Source organism: Malurus melanocephalus, unplaced genomic scaffold, assembly GCF_030028575.1.
Source record: "Malurus melanocephalus ecotype Western Australia unplaced genomic scaffold, MMel_1.1 scaffold_489, whole genome shotgun sequence".
NCBI lineage: Eukaryota > Metazoa > Chordata > Aves > Passeriformes > Maluridae > Malurus > Malurus melanocephalus.
The window spans coordinates 247,370-268,185 of record NW_026623721.1 but is presented as its reverse complement, the minus strand read 5'-3'; the positions used below and the strand labels follow the sequence as shown (position 1 = coordinate 268,185).

The following is a 20,816-nucleotide window of genomic DNA, read 5'->3' as shown; positions in this document are numbered from 1 at the left end:
CCTTTATTGGTCAAGCTAGATTTTTCTTTCCTACAGTAAGATACATCTCTCACTGTAAACAGGTGAAACCCAAAAGTCTGGTGGGGACTAGACTTAGACAGATGAGCTGCTTTTAGGTAACCATGTTGATAGCAATGAGATTTTCATAGCTGTCTGCCTGTGTTTACTGTTGAACTTAGCTGGAGCTGAAGTTAGTTTGATTGAAGCTGAATTGCTTGTTCCTGAGACACTGGCATAGTTCCATGCATCCAAGTAACACTGACAGCTAAAGATGTATGTAACTCTCTATGGGAAGTGACCTAATGTATTGCATGGCTGTSTGAGTGCAGAATGAAAAGGACAGTGGGTGACAGCACCCCACACGATGCTTGTGATCTCAGTGTTGTTATGTGCAGAGGGGGGAAGGCATTCCTTGCAGAGCTGTGCTGTCTCCATGCAGTCAGCTCCAATTGTTTYAGACTTCTCACTCCATTTTCTGTATGATCAACTCCTTGCTCACTTTACAGCAGAGGATGGATGTAAGTGTGCATCTGAAAATAACCAAATGTACTCATATTCTCTCATGCACATGGTTGTCCTACGAATTATTTCTCTTTCTCTGCGCATGAAAAACTAAAAAAAAAAAGGATGGGGAAAGGAAGAAGATGTGCTCCCACCCTCACTTCAGTCTCCATAATGAACAGTTAGTTTACTATGTTTAGAGCATTTTGTATGGATAGAGGTGTGGCTAGAAGAAAGGGAACTGATTAAATAGTCAAAGCTACCCAGATCAGCAAGTATAATAAAAATTCCTCTAAGGAAATATAAATCAAGCTGAAACAACCAGTGAAACTTTAGGGGCTGTCTTGAGAGGCATGGGGTAGAGAGGTTTAATAAGTCCAGAAAAGGAGAAATACACCAGCCAGTCAAATGCCAATGTATGAAAAGATATGAAACAAATTAGTAGGTAATCCATTAGTAAGTACCCCATGGATCCTCAAATGGGAAGAAACATGCAGAAAAGAGCTCAGCTGGAGTGTTCTGCCCGTTTTGCATCTTCTTTATGGAAAGAGAAGACTATAAACTGTAAAAAGAAATTGACCAGGAAAAAAGTCTTTGGAAACATTTGTTTTAATCTCATTTAGAAAACAGAGAGCACAAGGAGGAATGTGGTTGCAAATTACTGCAAAGCAGATTGAGCACCTTTTTCATTTCCTGAGGAACAGGGCATGAAGAAATACATTTTTGCAACACAACAAGTGAGATGGAGCTAAGAAGAAACTAAAGCAGTGGAAGATGTTACTTGCAAAAATAATATGAAAAASAGTTACATTTCTTTTTTAATATTATTTCTATGAAGTGCTGAAAGCTATAGAGTTGCAAGATCATTAGAAAATCTTATTTCTAATTTTTTTTATTTCAAAAGCAGAACCTGGAATGATCCATGCTTTACTAAGAATCATGAGTTCATCATTCATTAGCTATTCAAGGTGGTTTTARTCTGCCTGTAGAAATTTGTTTGCCAAACATTTCCAGAAAATTGAAAGTTGAAAATTGCTTAGACTGCAAAATCCAGAATCCATAACAGCAATTCAAAAGGGTATGRTTCAGCTACATTTTGTTGTATCATTTTTTACTAATGATCAGTTAATTGTTTTAAGTGTGTTACATTTTTCTCGATAAAATGAAGGTACCACCTAGGACAAGAAGTGGTGCTTTAATGTCTGTTGGATATCKGTGAATTTAATCATAAATCACAATCACAGATGATGTCTTGGGTATTGTTAGAGAAGTTACCTAATTGTTTATCTTTGCAGTTCTAATTAGAAATAAAAAAAAAATTCTCTGTGGAACACAATCAGGTCTTCCAAAAAAAGGTGTCTGGTGTTTGAGGWTGGGGGATGGTGTTAATCTGCACATCTTCTTATAAYAAATGKGTGCSTCTCAAAAAAGGGAAGGAAGGRAAARTGAAGGGGAAGAGATTGTGTAACTSTARCACTGAGAATATTKCYGTGATTTAAATGGTGAACTAATGTTTAGTCATGAACAAGTGTAATTATGGTGTCCTGTTTTTCTAAATAGGCTATTACATCAGAGCTTGTTCCTATTTCCTGCTGGTATACAGATTTTAAAATTGCAATAGAAGTTAATGACAWCAGCATCATAATAGCATCATAAAAAGTTGCCTTTCCAATTACTCATTAATATCTTTTCCAGTTATTAGGAATTGCTTAGAAACACTCAGGATATGACAGTGTAGAAAAATTTTCTTTGTTGACTTATGTTCCATGATAATTCTTATTTCTCTACTGCATGGCCTTCACATTCCAGTGGATTTCTTTTCTGCAATACAACTGTGTGGGGTTTGTGTGTGTGTGCATGTATGACGCGTTTTTTACTTCCTCACATTTTATCAGTCAGTTCCTTTGCATTCATTTTTCACTACTTTTTGGCATACAGCAAGCCAATTTACTTAACCTGTACAAATTATCTGTCTGAAACTTTCTCTTCTAATTTATAAAGTCTGTTTCTCTTGAAATGCTAATAAAAAAGAGRAAGACACTAAAAGTCTGAATTTTTCAAAATTTTTATTTCCTTGTTCCCAAGAAGACCACCTCAGGCTGAGTAGATTTTTGCGTTTTTTTGGAAGTGGAGAACTAATATTGTGGCCAGAAAAACTCTTCCCAAACGATCTCATTGAAAAAAATCAAGTCCATATTCTTGTCAGTGAGAGCAATTGGGTAATCCAAAAATAGATTTATATATATATATATATTAAAAAAAGTCTTTTATGTGTAGACATGTACCCAGAAATTAGTGGATGTCAGCAGGTGGTTTTTAGAAGATCTCCTGGCCTTTCTGAACTCAGATGGTTGCAGACATTGCRATAATGCTGCCAGCAGTGAAAAAGGTAGCCAGAGAAAAAGAAAGGTTTGTAGTTACAGGCTGGCTCTCATCTTTCAAAGCATGGGGAACAGATCTTTTTTCTCTGTGCAAGCCAGTAGTYCCTCTGAAAGGGCTGCAAGGACCTCTTAAAATGATGTGTGCAGGCTGATTTTCACATTGCACAGAGCTCTATAAAAACAGCATTGTTGCATGCACATGTGGGCATCTAACTGCAGTGGGCATTGGAGGACACTCACATAAGTACAACAGTTAGCAGAACAGTCTGGATGAAGGCAGAGGAGAATACTCCTGATAGGTAATAGCAAACTCCCTGACCCATGAAGTACAAAGCAACTTTCCCCAGTGGATAATAGTTCTAATCATCTGGATTTTGTGAATTGTGTAGGCAGGAGATTGACAGTATGAGTTCATCTTCGCATCCTCTGCCTTGTTGTCTGGTAGAGTAGCAATGTTCTTGCAGTTTTTAGTGCTTGGGTTGCTTTTGCATGGTGTCATTTCTGGATTAGAAAGGTAAAAAACAGGTACTTTATGATGTATAGAAAAATATGTGTTACTTCCCTGTTCTCTACTTTCTCTGCTTCTTTGACAGAGGTGAGTTCCACTAGGTTATAGTGGAATTGCAGGTSTACATCAATCCTGCAAGAGTAAGTTTCTCTTACAAAAATCAGTGCCTTTATCAGGAAGCAGYGAAAGCAGGTTTGCCTCACAGGCAGGCAGCTGACAGGATGGGAAGGGCACAATCCTTGTTGGCACAGCCCAGTCCCTTTGTTCCCAAGCAGGGCAAAGGTGCTGGCAGCAATGGTTCAARTTGACTCTCCAGGGTCGATCATCAGACAAATGGCAGCAATCCAGGAAGCCTGGCCAATRAGTCAGTGTCAGCAGGGAGCAGAGCGGGGCACAGGCCTGCCTATAGCACAGGGCAGGATCAGGGGCTTGGATGTACAAGGATGAGCCTGCTCATGGCACTAAAGGTCCATGGGAGCACTCAGGGCCTTGACAGTCTTGGCTATTTTCTCTGGGGCAGGTCTTAGCAAGAGTTGCTAGACYTGTGACCCTGGTTAAAGAGGGAGCTCTGGTGCATTGCTCTTCCAAAAAAAAGGATTAAAGAGCTCTTTCTTACTTTGTGTGTGGTGGTAGGGGTTGTGCTGGATGGTGATGTTTWCTCCTGGTGTGGAAATGGAAAATGTGCAGATTTGAGTATTTACTGAAAACATAGCATGGGTTGCTCAGTTTCTTAATAAAGTTTAGCATGACATTGCTTAATTGTATATGATAATTAAAGGTATTTATTTAGAGCTRTTGTGACTGTTTTGGGTATTGACACACTCTCAAAATTCATCATGATAGTATAATRTAGGTTGGAARGTACCTCTGGAGGTAATCTGTTCTGACTTCTGCTATAAGCAGGTCTTTTAGAGTAAGTGCTCATGGCGTTGTTTACTCAACTTCTAGCCTCTCTGTGCCCCTGTTTGACCATCCTCATGGTAAAGAAGTTTCTACCTTGAACTGGGATTTTTTTTCGGTTAAAGCTTCTCAGCTATCTCTTGGCCTAAATTTAAAGGTCTAATTTTAATTGTAACATTTKTGCAATTGTTGTTGGCTGTTGGTATCCATGTTTTGAACTGTGTACAAACTTGATATATTTGTGAACATGACAGGCTGCAGTACAGAATGCAGGTCAAGATAGTGTTAATAAGTGGCCTMGAAGTTTCTGTAATCATCTTTACCTGTGTGTCTTAGGCATGAACTGTGACACTGTTTGCTGTTGCAATCCTRGATTTCTCTTTCTTGAGAAAAATCTGCCAGCAGCAAAGGCAAAAACGTATAGTAGTACTAAATTGTGGTCAAAGACCAAGTTAAGGAGATATGTAARGCTTGCAAGCTAAAAATGATCTGTGAAGCAGAACATAAAAAATGTACATTCCTCTGTGCATGAATCCTTTCTTCATAGTCCAGTTGTAACTGGCTCTCTATTCCCCATCCTGGCCCATTTATTCTTCAATAGATATCCCTGCTTCTAGAGGTCAAGCTTATTGTCACTAAGAGAGCATGCCCTTGTATTGTCTATTAGTAAATATGATATTTTAGGRTCATTTGTGCCAGGCATATCTTCTAGACTTATTTGCATTGAACTGTTTTCAGATGCAGCAAAATCTTGTTGATATCAAAACAAACAGATGTCATTGAAAGCTTGTATGCRTAGTACTCAAGGTAACTAACAGATTCTTCTCTTTCCCTTAACAGATGTGTGCAATAGTACCAATCTTCCAGAAGTTGAAATCATCAGTCTCCTGGAAGAGCAGCTGCCTCATTATAAGCTAAGAGCAGACACAATCTATGGTTATGATCACGACGACTGGCTTCACACACCTCTCATTTCCCCTGATGCGAATATTGACTTAACAACTGAGCAAATAGAAGAGACCTTGAAGTACTTCCGTAAGTCAAAAATTCAGAAATTGTACTGAGAGACAAATAAAATAGTGCTATTTTTGTTACCTTCTTTGAAGTATCTGTGCAATTCTTTGAAAGCTGTGGAAAGCAAGGGAACTGTTTGTGATTTATTGCTTTGGTCTCGAAGTTTGTGGTAGATAGAAAGAAAGGGAACATGTAATCAATAACAGCCATTACATTTGTGATTTGTGCATCTGCATTTCCACATTATTAAACACTAGAGAAACTGAAATACTTCTTTTTGCTTGTGATCTCTTTCAAAGAGACTAAAATTTCTGTATCTATACAATTTAGACCTCTTTCCAAATCTGCTTTTTTTGAACATACTCTCTGACACATTGTACTGTTACCTGGTGGCACCATGTGCCAGTATCAGAGCATGGCATTAAATCATTTTGCTTCAGCTTAAGTTTCTGGAAGAGACTTGTAGAGAACCAAATTGACCATTTGTTTGAGGTGGTTTATTTCTTCATTCTTTCTTTTGTTCGTATCCATACTATCAGGCAAAAAAAAAGTAATTGTGCCTGGAGGGAACACTTGTAAAGTTGTGACCTTTGTCGTCTTCCTTTTCTTTTGTCTGAGCCTGTTGATTTTTTTATCATGGTGAATGGATTCATGTCTCTCTGGTTTCTTCCACTGTGGGTATTTACTTAGGGGTGCAATTAGAGAAGACTTCTGTGATTCATCTCAATGACTACTATGCTAAAGCACTAGCAGTGGATTTACATGGATTACAATAGTATGTAGGTTTAGGTAGACTTACTGAAGCACTGTAGAGCTTCAGAAGGGACAAGTTACAGGGCTCAAATTTATGCAAAGATGGCTTTATTGCATTTTGAAGCACCTGAACAATCACTTTGTAAGGAACATAGCTGGTAAAGAAAAGCATGAATAATATGAAGAACTGARTTTCTGATGTTCATGCTTCAATAGAGGGCATGAAGTATTTTAGTAAATAACCTACATATACTCTCCATCTACCAACAGTTGCACAAAAACAGTGGGAAGGGCAGGAAGACAAGCTGAAGCTGATCTGTGGAATCAAGTGTAATACCCCTGATTTTTTGTGAGCCCATTAGTGCTGTTATAATGATGATAGAAGCTGGCTTAAATAAATATTTTGAAATGTAATGTTTCCAAAGTCTTTAGTAAYGTGATTAGTCCTGTCTCATGAATAAAATTGTCTGCGTGGGTGGACTGGTGCAATAAGCATGGGAAAAATGTTTCGCTGGTGAAACAAGGAACTTAAAAATCCCTGTGGCAGCATCCTTCTTCTACCAGCTGAGATGATGGTGGGCCATGCAATGGTGTGTGACTGCTGGGGATGGATACAAAATACAGCCTGAGTGGAGGATGAATTGGGAACAGCCCTGAGGAGAAGGACTTACTGGTGTTGGTTGATGGCTCAACCTGATCCACCAATGTGCACTTGTAGCCAAGAAAGCCAAATGTATCCTGAGCTGCATCAAAAGAAGCGTGGTCTGCAGGTCAAGGGAGGTGATTCTCCCCACCTGTCTTGTGTTTGTGAGACCCCACCTGGCATATGTGTCCAGCTCTGGGGCCCCCAACATAAGAAGGACATGGACCTGTTGGAGCAAGTCCAGAGGGACACAAATGTGATCGGAGGGCTGGAGCAACTCTGCTTTGAAGACAGGCCAAGAGAGTTGGAGCTGTTCAGCCTGGAGAAGAAAAAGTTTTGGGGAGACTTCAGAGCATTTTTCAGTACCTAAAGGGGGATACAGGAAAGCCAAGAGGTTCTTTTAAGCAGGCCCTGTAGTGGTAGGACAAGGGATAATGGCTTTAAACTGATAGAGGATCAGTTCAGATTAGTTACATGGAAGAAATTCTTTACTGTGAAGGTGGTGAGGCACTGGAACAGGTTGCCCAAAGAAGCTGTGGATGTTCCATCCCTAGAAATAACGAAGGTGAGTTTGAATGAGGTTTTCAGCAACCCCATCTAGTGGRAGGTTCCCTGCCTATGGCAGGGTGTTTGGGACTAGGTCACTTTTAAAGGTCCCTTCTAATCCAAACCCTTATGTTACTCTCTGAAAATGAAGATGTGAACAGCAGAGAAATTGGATGGCATAGCTGCCTGAAACTGTTAACACTTAACAATTTTATATAGCTTTTAGCATACAGGCATAGTGACTGCAGCTTTACCATGTTGCTGTGGTTATAGATTTCTTCCAGTCAACTGGCTTGAATGAAAAAGAAAGTTGAGTGTAATTCCTGCCACAGTGTATATTTTCTGCTTTTATTGGGAAGTAACTGCTTGAAAAAGAGAAAGCACGAAAGGAGATCTTTGGTATAGAAACATTTATTTCTTTCTGCTCGCAGGCAGACACTTGTGTATAGATAATAGTTCAAGAAATTTAAGCAAATTTGGTTGAAGCCTTAGACTGATACTGGAAACTGAGATTTCTCTCTGTACCCTTGTTCAGGCATTGTGAACAAGTCACAGACTGTGTCTTTGCATGAGAGTGCAAGATCATAATTAATTGGCTTGCTTCAAAATTATTACATTAATTGCAAACATTGTTTTMTGGCAAAATTAACTATGAAAGTAAAAATSYTRTTTTAAATAAGTTGGCTKAAAGGTTCTGTGGATTGTGCCACCRMCACTTTGGAGAGTGTTCCAGGGTGTGACTGCTTGCACAATTTTCAGTGCTGCAGTTAAGCCACCCCTCTCGTACCTGTTTAGTTTGTTTCAAAAGCCTCCATGAGGGTGGGAACAAATAGTGTAACTTCTCTCTTTGAAAGCTTGATTTTAGAATGACTTACAAAAATTCGCTTGCAGTTTTTTGACTGTGTGTTGAGATTGATGCTGGTTTATAACCTGTTGGTGGAAATGTGATGAGTTTCCCACTGTGTTGATCCATATAGGATAAGAATMAGCAATGACCCTTAGGCATGCTGCTGTGGCTTGTTAGAGCAGATTTTTCTTCCTTCCTGTGACTTTTTATTTTTGAGATCCTCAGTCCAATTCACAACCACAAAGGCTCAGAATTAGTCAGAATCTTGTGGGCCACTTAATGCAAGAGGATGGACATAAGGTTGCCTATTTCTCCTTTTTGATTACTTCTTGAAGATAGTGGTAGAAAGATGAATAGTCAAATATCCAAGTACTTAAATTTATTCACTGCTTTCGTGGGGATTTAAGCTATAACACAGGATAGGTGATGTAGAGAATWAGTTATTAAAATTTAGTTGGCCATTGGGTAAGAAGGGAATTAGGAGGAACTGAATAGTATTAGGCCTGCAGCTGTTCTTTTACATTGTTTAACTCCAAAGCACATCTTGGTTATTATTTCCTTCAGGTGGAAAGCAGAGCGCGTTTCTGCCAAATGAATAAAATAAGCTGATCTTATCCTAAAGCATAATCAAATAAATTAAATGTCATCTGACCAGTCTCATTAAACTGTTGAGGCAGAGTCTTTTAAGTAAGCTTAAATGAATGTATGGTACAGCAAAATGACATTCCATCTTCCCTGCCCCCAGATTAGGGGCAGTCAAACTCACTTTTAGCTGGTGACTGTGGGAAGGTCTGTGTGAGAGCCAGGCCTAGAGCACAGCTCTCTGAGCACAGCTACCAGAGGCAGTGAGCAGGCACAGCAGTCTGGGTTTTTCCTTGAGTTTCTTTGAGGGCCAGGGCCCATCTGGAAACTCTCTGAGAAACTGAGGATGCCTGCTGCTGCGTGTCAGGTAAGGGTAAGGTGAGCAACAGGAATGTGCCCTCAGGAAGCCCTGGTGGCTTCTGAGAAGCTGTCGGCTGTCCTTGATCCAAGGATGTCCTGAGCCTTCTTTGGAGCTGCTGCTCTTTAGGGGTGGTCAAGCACTTTTTTACCTGGTGGCTGGGAGAAAATCCTCTCTTAACAGCCAGATCTGCAGCACAGATCCCAGACACAGCCAACAGATGCAGAAGTTTCTGTGGAATGGTGTAAAGAAAGGATCCTYATCTAAGTTCAGAACAATCCAAGCCTTAGATGTGGTGGCAGTGTGCCACAGGGTGCATTCTCCAGGTTTTGGAGCACCTGTCCCTCAGGACAGACTTCAGCCTAGGCAGCAGCTTTAGCCCAGACAGAGGTTCAGATTGGGAAGGCAGCCTGCCTGAGTCAGGTTATGGGAAGTGCCTAGAGCTGTTCCCTATCCTGAGGTAGAGAGAGATGACCTACATTTATGCAGGAGGTGTGCTGCTGTTGGAAAGCTCTCACCAGGTGGAGAAGTTGGGAGGAAGTCAGCAGGCTGTGCAGCATCAGGGAGGGTGAGACAGACAGGATGTGGGAGTGGCTGAGACACCAATGGATTGTGTTCCCATTCAGAGGGACCTTGACAGGCTGGAGACCTGAGTCACGAACAGCCTGGTGCCATTCAGCATAGGGAAGTGCAAAGTCCTGCAGCTGGGGAGGARCAACCCCAYGCACAGTMGATGCTGGGATCCAGCTGTAGGAATGCAGCCTTGCAGAAAAGCACCAGGGGCATCCTGGTGGACACCAGGGTGAACTTGAGCCAGCAATGTGCCCCTGCTGAAAAGTAGACTAATGGCATCCTGAGCAGTATTAGGAGAAACAGCTTGAGGGAGTTATACTCAGAGGTGGTGAAGGCCATGCCTGGAGTGCTTGGTCCCATTCTAGGCTCACTTATTCGCTATTCCTTCAGTGTAATGCATTCCTTTCCTCTCCCAGGAAGCTGCAATCATGTCTCTCAGTGGGTTTTTTTCCTTCTTAGAAAAATAGGTCATAGCTATGCAGCTGTAATATTTTTGTCTAGCCAATCAWGCATGGTATTAAGCTCAGCTTAATTTTACAAATGTTTTTGTTGTCTCTAGAAAAATATAACCAAAAAAGGAGGAGATTGTAATATACATTATTTCCAGGTGGTGAACAGTTGCAAAATTTGTTTCTTTAAAGTTTTAATCTTGATTTTCTTTATTCTTGATAGGGGTGTATCTCTCAAATGTCTGACTCTTGCTATTATAGTCTTATTTATGGTGTTTAAGTGCGCCCAGTGATACCTTAATTAAACTACACAGCTGGTTTTGCAGGAAGGTTGCAAGAGATGACATCAATTTTGATTTTATACAAATGCAAAAATAGTGCTCTCCAGTAATTATTGGGGGAAGGGAGAAATAATCCTTTCATATGGAAAATAGCTTTTTATCATTAAGTACTTCTAATTTCATCTGGCTGCCCCTGTCTCATGYTAACTCATTTTATTTCACTGGTAGAACAGTTAGACCTTTTCTGCATTGGARGGGTCTTTTCCTTGTACCAGGTGASGTCAGTGTGCCCTTAGGCTGTTAAGAAGCCACGAACTCTGCCCCATCCGTAGGAAACACTTGTACTATTTTGAAGTCTGGACAGTCATCCCAGTTTGATGAAGGAGAGTCAGTCAAATCTGAAGCACCCATTTTTCCAAATACCAGTTCTGAAAGCTGCTYGTAATAATGCCATCGGTGCTCTGGGTTTTGTTCTGGGTTCTRCTCTTTCCAGGTTAACCAAGACTTCTTGCTAACCAAATACTGCACTGGAGGAGATCGCTATCCTAAGTTGCAGAGTTGTTTGCTCTTACTAATTGTGTCTTTTAGAGGGTGAAAACACCAGTAACTCTTCACTCCAGTAAATGATTCCAGTTTAGAAATAAGTGTGACAGCCCATCCTTGAAAATCAGCTGGGCTTTTAAATATGCCTGCTTTGTCAGTTTGCAATGTGTGTGTTGTGGCAGTGCCTGACTGCGATCGATATGCATTGCATAGTGGTACAGCYACTGCTCTGATAAAAAGGGCTCCAGACGATGTTAATGGGATGGGCAACTTTATCCTCAGTGGTGGTGACTGTACAGGTGACTGTAGAAAATGATGATGCGATATGGTGTTTAATTATCTGAACCATCCTGAGGCTGTAGCCAAGAGAAGAAATGTGACCCAGAGATAATCAAATGGGAGGTAACCCATTGCAGCTGCCATGGAAATACTCCATCCAACTCCAGTGTTCAGTTTCAAAGCTTCCTCACAGAACTGTAAAAGGTTTGGAGAAAAAAGCTGAGAATGACTAAGCATGAAAACATTGGATTTATAGTGATTTGCTATGTAATCACATCCTTTTAAGACTTCAYTTGCCAGCAGAGATGACTTGCTGCTGCTTTGCACCCTAACAGAGCAGTTCACTACAGTYCTGAGTGTGCTGCTGTGGGGTAGATGAAAGTACCTTTGTCAAAACTTCTCTTCAAACAAAGGAAAGGGTTTGTGTGCTTTTTATAACCTGGATAATTTAGGCAACTCAGTTTAATGTTGACCTACAGCATGGATTTATTTCAACGAAAAGGAAGGAGAGGGCTCTTGAGCTTTCCAAGCCATCTTTTCTGCCTAATGAAACTCCTTTGTAAACACAAGCTTAAAGAATGCTTAGTCTACCTGTTCACAATTGACTGCCGGAGTTCTTTATCAATCTGTATGTTTTGCCCTGTGGGGAGCAGATAAAAGGGGAGGGGTTTGTCTAGTTAGAATTAAACATTAAAAAAATGGAACAAAAATTAGCAGCTGAAAGGGAGTGCTGAAGAAATGTGAATAACTGTATTTAGGTTTGGAATAGGAAAATGCAACTTATAGTCACAGACCTATTACCCTAAATCTTTTTTTAATCCCATTTTGTATGAACTTTTAGGCAAGGTAACACAATAATACCCCAACGAAATGTAGCATTGCAAGATGGAGATTTGAATACACAGAGGTTAAAACTTTGTAGATCAGCTCACCAGAAAAATGTACTAATTTTGTAAGTTTATTTTAAGATGAATCTGCTACATCACTGTAGGAAGGAAAAGTAGGGCTGCRAAGGTTGAAAGTAGGTTCTGCAAGTCTGCAGCTGCTTTGTCAGCTTGGTCACAAATTTCTGTTCAACTTGAGGACCCTTCCAGCTTTCAGAGCTACAGTTCCTCATATAATTGAAGGGATTGGATAGCTGGAGTAGATACCTGGATATATAGTATTCTGTCTGCTTAGGGCTTCTGTCTTCATGCAGGGAAGTTAATACACTTATTCTGTATTTCCAGGTCTCTTCAGGAGTTCTAAAATCATTTGGCCACACAARTGATTTTCTCCACAGAAAAATAGTGCCTTTCTGGATTACACCAGTATGCTTCCAATCAGATCTGTAAAAAAAAAATCAATGAAACAAACAAACAAAAAAGCTCTAAGCCCCTACCTTGAACTATTTTTGTCCTGTCTCATTGAAAGGGAGTGTGTGYGCTGTGGGAAGAACAGTGAGAAGAAAATTCTAGCATGTTGAAGATTTCCTTTGTTTAAAATGTCAGCAAATGAAAAAAAGAGATTGTCCCTGCAGCAATTTAAGCTGGTAGTCAGTGTTAATTCTTTCTATTTTAAATGCTTATTTAATAGCATTACCAGACTGAAATTACCTTTTGGACAAAAATAATACAAGTGGATCAAATAGCTTGTATTCAGAGCAATTGAATTGATGTTGCCATAGGAACCTTTATTTTTCTCTGGCGGTATTTTAACAGTATAGCCTTAATTGTGTTTAATAGCATRTATAGTTTTTTCCTTTTGAGTCTGTGTAGCTGAAACTCTGCAAGACTCAAAGCAACTGCAGTGCTAGTTTCTTACACCAGTAAAGCTGAAATACTAATGTGKTCAAGGAACCGATGAATTTTCCTCTGCACAGCTTGACTATTCCTTACTTATTTCTGTTACAGTAAAGCAAAGTGGTACCAATCAGAGAGTAGAATAAGTGATAACAACCTAGAAGAGACATGAGTGAGGGTGAACTGAATAGGTATCTTCAAAATCATGAGTGATTTAAACTGAAGAGATGAACTGAGCATTCAGATTTCCAGAGMTGGAAGTATCAAATTAAGTTAGTAAATGTTGTTGCAAATGAGTTGCAAAGCAAAAGATGAAGGGTTTTTGTATCMTGAGCTGTAGATATGTAGATCTCCTTGCAAGAGGATGTTGGAGATGCGAAAAATGTACATGGCCTCAAGAACAGAGAGGCTAAGTCATTCAAGAATTGCTAAAAGTGCCAGTAGCTGTATCAGTTTCTGTCTCTGAAGATGAAAAAATTGAAGATTGGGAAGGCAGCTGTGGGAAATGTTGGGTAGTTCTCTGTAACCTGCTCTTGGCTACTCTTATGGATGGAGTCTTTGGCTAGACAGATGCCACAGACTTCCTTGGTCAGACCCAATATGGCCTCCTATCTTGTGTTGTTAGCATAAGTCACAACTTGATCTGTCCCAGCACTTCTACTGGTGTTTGCAAAGAAACAGTGTTTACTAAAAAGGGGGGAGAAATAGGTGAAGAATATCTGCTGGTTATGAACAAAATGGATGTCAATCCCCTTGGTATCTGTATCTGCACATATTCAGAGGTGCTTTTTGAATTGCTGACTTTGATGATTTAATGCCATCTGTTCCTCAGACAAGTTCTCTTCTAATATCTTAAACACAATTTTATTTGGGGCTGCACAAATATTTTCTTCCATGTCCAAAAACACAAAGTTGTGTCTTATGTTGTTCTGGGTGATGACCTTGAGCATTTTTAGGAATAGAGTAGTGAAAATTTGGCCTAACCTCTTGTTTTCAGCTATGAAACTCAGTTGCTTGGGGAAAAACAAGAGGTAGTGGTTCATGGAGAGGGCAGAAAGTAGAAACACATTAGCTTTTTTTTTTGCAAGGAGAAATGTATTACTGTCCTGATTTTGCTGATTCTTTCTTTTTTTTTGTTTGGCATTTCTCAACAGCGGGATGCAGAAAGCATTCTATTACATCAGACCAGAATAGTGTAACAAAGCAGGAACATAATTTAATTTTCCATGGGGAAGGCAGGCTTTTATCAAAGTGTGTGGAGGAGAGTCGTAATGGACTAGATTTTCATTATTAATGTACTGCATGTCCCTAGTGAATTGCAACAGTGTGATGCTGTGGTTCTGTGAGCAGTAGCAACGAGTTGTATCGTCTTTCTTAGCAAGGATTTTTGTTTCCAGTATGGAGGACTTCTTCTAGTCTGTAAAGCCAGAAACAGCAAAATGCATTTTCTTCATCTCTGCATTGCTTTTGGAGCCAGCTCGTCTCCATGGCAACACATTAGCCTGAAAGAGATGTGGAGACTGGGAAGGAAAGGAATGAGTTAGAACCAGCCGGGCGGTGGTGTGTGTCCCCAACGTCAGCGCATCAGCCTTTTGATAGGAGGATTTTGTTAACACCCATCCAAGGCTCCTGTGCAGAGCTTCTTTATTAGAGGAGCCGCCAGGGCATCTGCTTCCTTTCTGCATCCTTTTTCTATTTTTTATTTTCTTTTTTTTTTCCCCCCCCAAATACACCCTCCGCACCCTCCTTTTATTTTAGTGGCGGCCTTAGTGAAGATGTGCAGCTCATTTTCAGCTTCCYGTGAGCTGCCTTCTGCTCTGGCATTTTGCAAGGGGAAGAAGGCATGGCTGCATTTCACTTGACCTTAGCAACGAAGTGAAATCTCCTGTATGTCACTGAAGGATACTGACTATGCAGAAATTTATTGAAGCAGATTATTATGAACTGGACTGGTATTATGAAGAATGCACGGATGGTAAATATTTTTTTCTAGTCTCTTGTTTCGGAATTTGGAACCTGTAGGACCGGAGCATCATTATTCAATGGTATAAAAAAGGAAATACCCAGAAAAAGGCAACACCCTGGTGAAGCAGAGATGCCTGCACCTCTTTTGCACCTCAGCATYTCTTGTGAGTGTGCTGCAAGAGACTCTGCTGTATAGCTTTCTCCTCTCCGAAGGGAGTGGCAGAGCAGCATATACACTGTATGAGCAGTCTTTGGGCAGGGGAAGGGATATTTGTAAAGCTGACTAATTGTATCTGTAGTAATTGAGCTGAATTTAAGCATACTGATGTTAAGATTGATTATTGGCTTGAGTTTTAAGTCCGTGTTTTTTTCTGCATTACCGATATCCTCTAATATGTATATATTCRATGTGTTAAGAGGCAGTACATGTTTTCTCTTTGATTATTTGTCTGTGAAAGACATTAAAAATGTAGACTCTTAATAGTGACCAGGTTAACTTTTTGAATTGGGAGAATTATGAACTCTGGCAAGCAGTATCTTTTGTGCCTCTTTCAATTTTTATGTAATGTTTGCTAGRGTGATTATTTCTGTATCAAGCACCAAATGTTTTCATCAGGCTTCTGATAGAAGGCACACAAGAAAGGGTAAGGAATTGCTAAAACTGTATTCTCTGCAGCATGGAAAAATCATGATCCCTTATTGATGGCACACTGAAGCAAAATGCAGCCTTTGGGAATGCAGTAGTTGTGCATGGATTTTATTCTGGTTGGAGAGCTTAGCTTAAACAAGGCAAGTCTGAAATCACAGCGAAGCAAAGCACAGAAAGCAGTAAGGAGTGTAGGCCCAGAGGATGATGTACATATGTAATACATAAAGGTATTTATATGGCAGTGCTTTGATAACAATACCAGAGGGGACATGAAGCATAAAGATAAGGGTGGCAAAATCTGAATGGTTTTTTGGGGTTGTTTGAGTGTCATGTGCCTCCATTTGTATCTCAGTACTTGGTTTCCGAACTGAATGCAGTTTCACAAGCTTGTTACACTTGAACTTCTCTTATATTTAATTGATTATTCTTGTCCWGGTGTTCAGAGAGAGAGGTGCATATTTATTTGAGAGATCTGATCACTTTAAGTTGGATTGAATCCATTATGTAACCTTTATCCTCTAGGTTTAACCCTAGTAAATGCTGTAGCATCTGATTAATCTGTATGATGTAACAGGCTGAGTTGGTCTGCTTTTAGAAGCTTAAGGAACAGACCAGTTGTACAGTCAATAGAAGCCGTAGCTTTTCACAGGTTAAGGCTTCCACAGGTAGCTTCTTTTTTTTTTYCTTCAGTTGTTCATTTTTATGATTCTATGTCTGTCTGCTCAGYGTCATTATGTGGAAGTGTGGTGTGCCTGCATATCTGAGCTAAGAGCTGATCTGCTCATCCCTTTTGTCTTAAGGTGTGTGCTGCACTGGAGAAACTGTGGGAGTTCTGTGGTCATGGAATAAGCAACAGGTGTTGGGCAAACATTTAAATACCTTGTGGGATGTGGGCCTCGGGTTCACAGTAGTGGTTGGTCTGATTCTGGGCTTGCAGGTTTTCCTGTGAGGGCTGAGCCTCTGCCCAGAATACTTCTTCCATGAGCCATGATCCTCAGAGAGTCAGCTGGAGTATGTGCTGGCTGTCTGCTTGAAGTATTTGGGAAGTTCTTCCCTAAGAGAAAGAAGAGTTTAATGTCTGATAGGGAAATATCTCTTCAGCGGGTAAGGCATAATGCTTTTTTTCATTTTTAAATTAAAATTATTTTTAAATTAAAATCTATAGTTTTTACACGATGAATGGTAGTTCTGTCAATCCTGTCTCAGTCTCTTAGGTGAACAGCAGTCTCTTGGGGTTTGTAGAATTTTAAGGAGTTTATCTTTCTTTTGCTTCTCTGASTTCAGGTGTGTGAGAGGAGGATTTGAGAGATTCAGTGGAAGACAYGGCTTTTGGCCTTAGATACTGTCATTTCGTTTGGGTTTAAAATAGTATTGGCATTTACTGCCATGGAGAGAAGTGTTCTAATTGCAGTAGGAGACAAAGGCATCGTGATAGTAGAAAATAAAGCTTTTCCAAAAACCTGGAGCAGATGGCATATTAAAAGAGATGCCTGTCACTTGATCGGTTTTTTTATTTTTCTGCCATGTATTTGTGGATAGCAGAGTCATTTTCCTGGATTCTTTGTACATTTTGTAGAATGAGATAGGCAGTTACAGCTCAGCTGACCTGTTTTGAATACCTATTTTAAGAAAAATTGAAGCACAGTCAGAGAGCTAATTTCTGTGCCATACATGGGCTCTCCAGAGCTCGGATGTATTAATGCATTCAGTTATGAATCCCACCYAGTTCACCCTTCTTGATAAATATAACACTGGAAAACAGTGGGTGGTACATTAAAACTAGTAGGAATCTTCACAAGATAATATTTTACAKAATTATTTTGCTGATGAGATTGTTCATATATTCTTTGTCAGAGCGTCTGGGACTCAGATTTGCATTTAAAGGACATGACTTTATTTTGTTTCCTTTATTTACAAGTTATTTTAACATCATGTGGCTTCTTGTTCGTCAAAGAAAAAAAAATACAGTCTAAAATTATATAAMTTATATATTAATTTAAATTATATTTAAAATTAAAAGATAAGGTTTTAATGCTATTATTTAACGTACTAGGTAAAAAAGTAATTCACTATTACCTCAGATATAATGAATTTCTGTAATGACTGACATAGTAATGATGTCTTCAACTTGCATTTGGTGGTGGTATTTTCTTTAATATCTTGCGAAAGAAAAAGAAATATGCTTGAAATTTACAGTTTATAAATCTTGACAAAGACTTTGTAGGGTTAGAATAATTAATTCTTTTACATAAGGTCCTTTACAGAGTTTATTTTTGGTAGGAGTAGATGGAAATAGACAATAAAATGTCACACTCTATTTGAATCACGGATTAACTAACATTACAATAAATTGAAACTTCTATAAATAACTATTACATTGTGCTTTTTAGATRCATTTTCAAGCATAATATTTTATGAGTGACAGTTGTCACCTTACTTGGCTTTAATGAAGTATATTGTGTAGGTGKAATGGGGAAAGAGCTGGGTCTGTACTCGAGAGGGAAAGTAGCTCTTTTTATAGYAGACTTGGACAGAACCAAGGAGGAATAAAAGGATAAGGTGCAATTTTTGTAGACTCYTATCATGAAAGATAACAGCATAAAAGTTTAGGTTCATTCAATGTTTTTAAAAATGTATTTTTTTTAAATTAAAAAATCCTGCATGCAATTCACTTGGGTGAAAAAAATGAAYACTAAACCTCCACAAACTACCAAACAACTAAACAAAACAGATAGGTATATTCCCTTAGAAATTTTCACGAATACGCTTGTTCCCTTGCCTCTSTCTTAGTACAATATTTTTCTAATGGACAATGCTTTCTAGAGAAATCYAGGCTGACTTTATATCAAATTGCTTTTCTTGTGCTCTCTTCCACTACTTGTTTATTTCTACCTCAACAGCTCTTAACAATGTTAAGTTCAATTGTCTACAATTCCAGATGACTTTGTGAATGTGAAGTTGGATCTTACCTCCTCCTTTTGTTGGCTATCAGTTTTTGCAATTTCTTGTGGAGGAAATGATTTCCTTTCCTCTTTTCCTCTGCCAGACCTGCAGTGTGCCTGGTTTGTTACACGTGCTGAAGCTTSTGATCCCTTTTATGTTTGCCTGAGCCATTCCATTATGTTCCAGCACCCCTTCCCATATTTTCTTCCCACTCACATTGAAATGTTTTTACCACCTGTTATGTTTGCAGGTGCTGTTTAGAGCTTCTCTACTCTCCTGTATTTTTCACTATCAGCAAGGTCACTAACTTTCTTTCTAAAAACGGTGGATGATGTTATTGCTTGTTCTGCTTGATCTCTTAGGAGTGATTGCTTACTGTTGCCTTGCTTACGTTAGTGTGGTGACCATCAGCTCCCCCATACATTGGCCCTTTTTGTGTCCATCCCTGTAGACAGAGTAACCCTGGTGTTACTCTGAGTCTTAGTGGATGYTGGCACTGCCATTGAAAGCTGTGAGTGCCTTACGAATGCCTTTAGCATGTACACTCCGAAACAGCCTTTGTTCTATAGGTATRCAGCTAAAATTCTCAACCCAGGTTGATCTTGTTTTGCTCACATGTCTTTTATCTCTRTACTTGATAAATATAGTTGAATCTTGCTTATATTCACATAATTGTTGATACCATTTTCCTGGTTTTCTGCTTTTGCCATGCTTCTTCTTTCTCTTTACTCCTCCATTGTTTCCTTGTTACTTATCAGGTCAGACTTCAGCTATTTCTACTTCTAAGCCACATCAGACAACATGAATTTTAACATAGAGATATCTTTCATCTTTATTCTGTGCAACTGCTAAATAACCAAGTGTTTTCTCACTTCGTCCCATTTCTTTTGCTTTCTGCAAGAGTAGCATGCTGTCCCTTTGATGGAGTGGCAGAAGATARTATGTGTGGGACTTTGAAAGAGTGGGAAATATGAGAAACCTGTAAAAATTTGAACAAACTAACTTTTCTTGACTACACATTAATAGAAAGCACAAGTTCTGTGACCAATTTGTTCCCCTTCCTGAAGAGCCCACCCAAAATACCCACAATTTCTTCATCAACATGTTTTAAATCTGSCATTTCATCTGCTGTTTTTAGACTTGTTTGCTTACAGAGAATCTCTTTGTTCTATACGTAGTATTGTTAGTAATAGTTAATTGTGCAGAACTATTTTTGTTGATAAAGGAAAGTTAAAATGATTTGAATGCACTGGAGTTCTTTGGAAATAATGAGTCAGGATATGAAGGTTTGTTTGCATTGTGTCCAGCCTCACCCTTCTTCAAGCTCGCTCCTAGCTAACTTGTGTGTTTCCTGTTTCATGGCAAAGCTGCTGAATACACTCTGTACCTCAGTGCAAGCATTGTTCCAGGAGTATGCTTGGAGCATTGCAACCCCCTTAACAAGATCCCTGACAGGAGGTAAAGGTCTTCAGCTACTAGTTCAGGGTGGGGCTTTGCAGCAAATACGCCAAATTTGCTTTCCAGTGGCAACCCATAAAAATGAATGTTCATTCTAGTGTACTTTTAAAACTCCTGAGTATGTGTTTGCAGGAAATATTAAAAATCTGTTTTGAATCTTTCCAGATTAGATGCTGTATTTTAGAATGGTATACGATGTAGGTATTTTTTTAAATAACTTTTTATCTGTAGCTGCTTATGGTTTGGCATTTGTTGGCAACCTGGCTTRTAATCATTAGCTCCTAAATATTCCTTCACTGCTAAGGCGGTGTAATGCAGAATATATGAAAAATGAGTTGATAGTGTGAGGGTGGGGCATACATTCCTTCTCCACCCATTATAAAATTTGCATCAGCATTTATCATATGCTGATATCAAAATAGGCATTGCAACACTTTCTCTTAGCTTTTGAATGTCAGTCCTCCTGTGTAGCATGAGTTGATACTTGTCACAGTTCAGAAGCCAACTTGTGGGAATGTTTATTTACGCTCCTTATATTTTCATATAGTTTGGGCAGCAGCATGCCTGCTTTTTGTGTCTTTCCTAAACTAGATGGTTAGCTGTATCTGAACACTTCTCAGGGTTATTAAAACCACAGCATGTTTGACAGGGGTGCACTTTTCTGTCCCTAAGCTTTAAAAAGTTGCTTTTTGCATTCATTTAATATGGCTTATTGTTTTGGTTACTCTCTTTCCATTTTCTGGCTATTACTGAAATGTGATAAATTGACACTGAATGGGAATCAGACTACTGTCTGATTTTTTTGAGTATTTTTTAGAGGTGTTTCATTGTTACAGGGAAGAACTTGAAGGCACAGAAAAGC

The 20,816-nt window shown here is 39.3% G+C and overlaps 1 protein-coding gene across 8 annotated transcripts in view; it reads left to right on the top strand.

Annotated features, from left to right (window-relative positions):
- TRAK1 (trafficking kinesin protein 1) overlaps nucleotides 1-20,816 on the top strand; it is a 128,646-nt gene that overhangs the window by 58,304 nt on the left and 49,526 nt on the right. For 7 of the 8 annotated variants that reach the window (XM_057381057.1, XM_057381054.1, XM_057381053.1 and 4 more), the window contains exon 3: nucleotides 5,131-5,325. Coding sequence is in view for 5 of the 8 variants with exons in the window: in XM_057381054.1 (XP_057237037.1) it covers nucleotides 5,131-5,325 (195 nt within the window). In the remaining 3 variants the exon portion in view is untranslated. Of the gene's footprint in view, nucleotides 1-5,130; nucleotides 5,326-16,544; nucleotides 16,658-20,816 lie in introns of those variants that run through there. The other variant, XM_057381058.1, reaches the window with a different exon arrangement.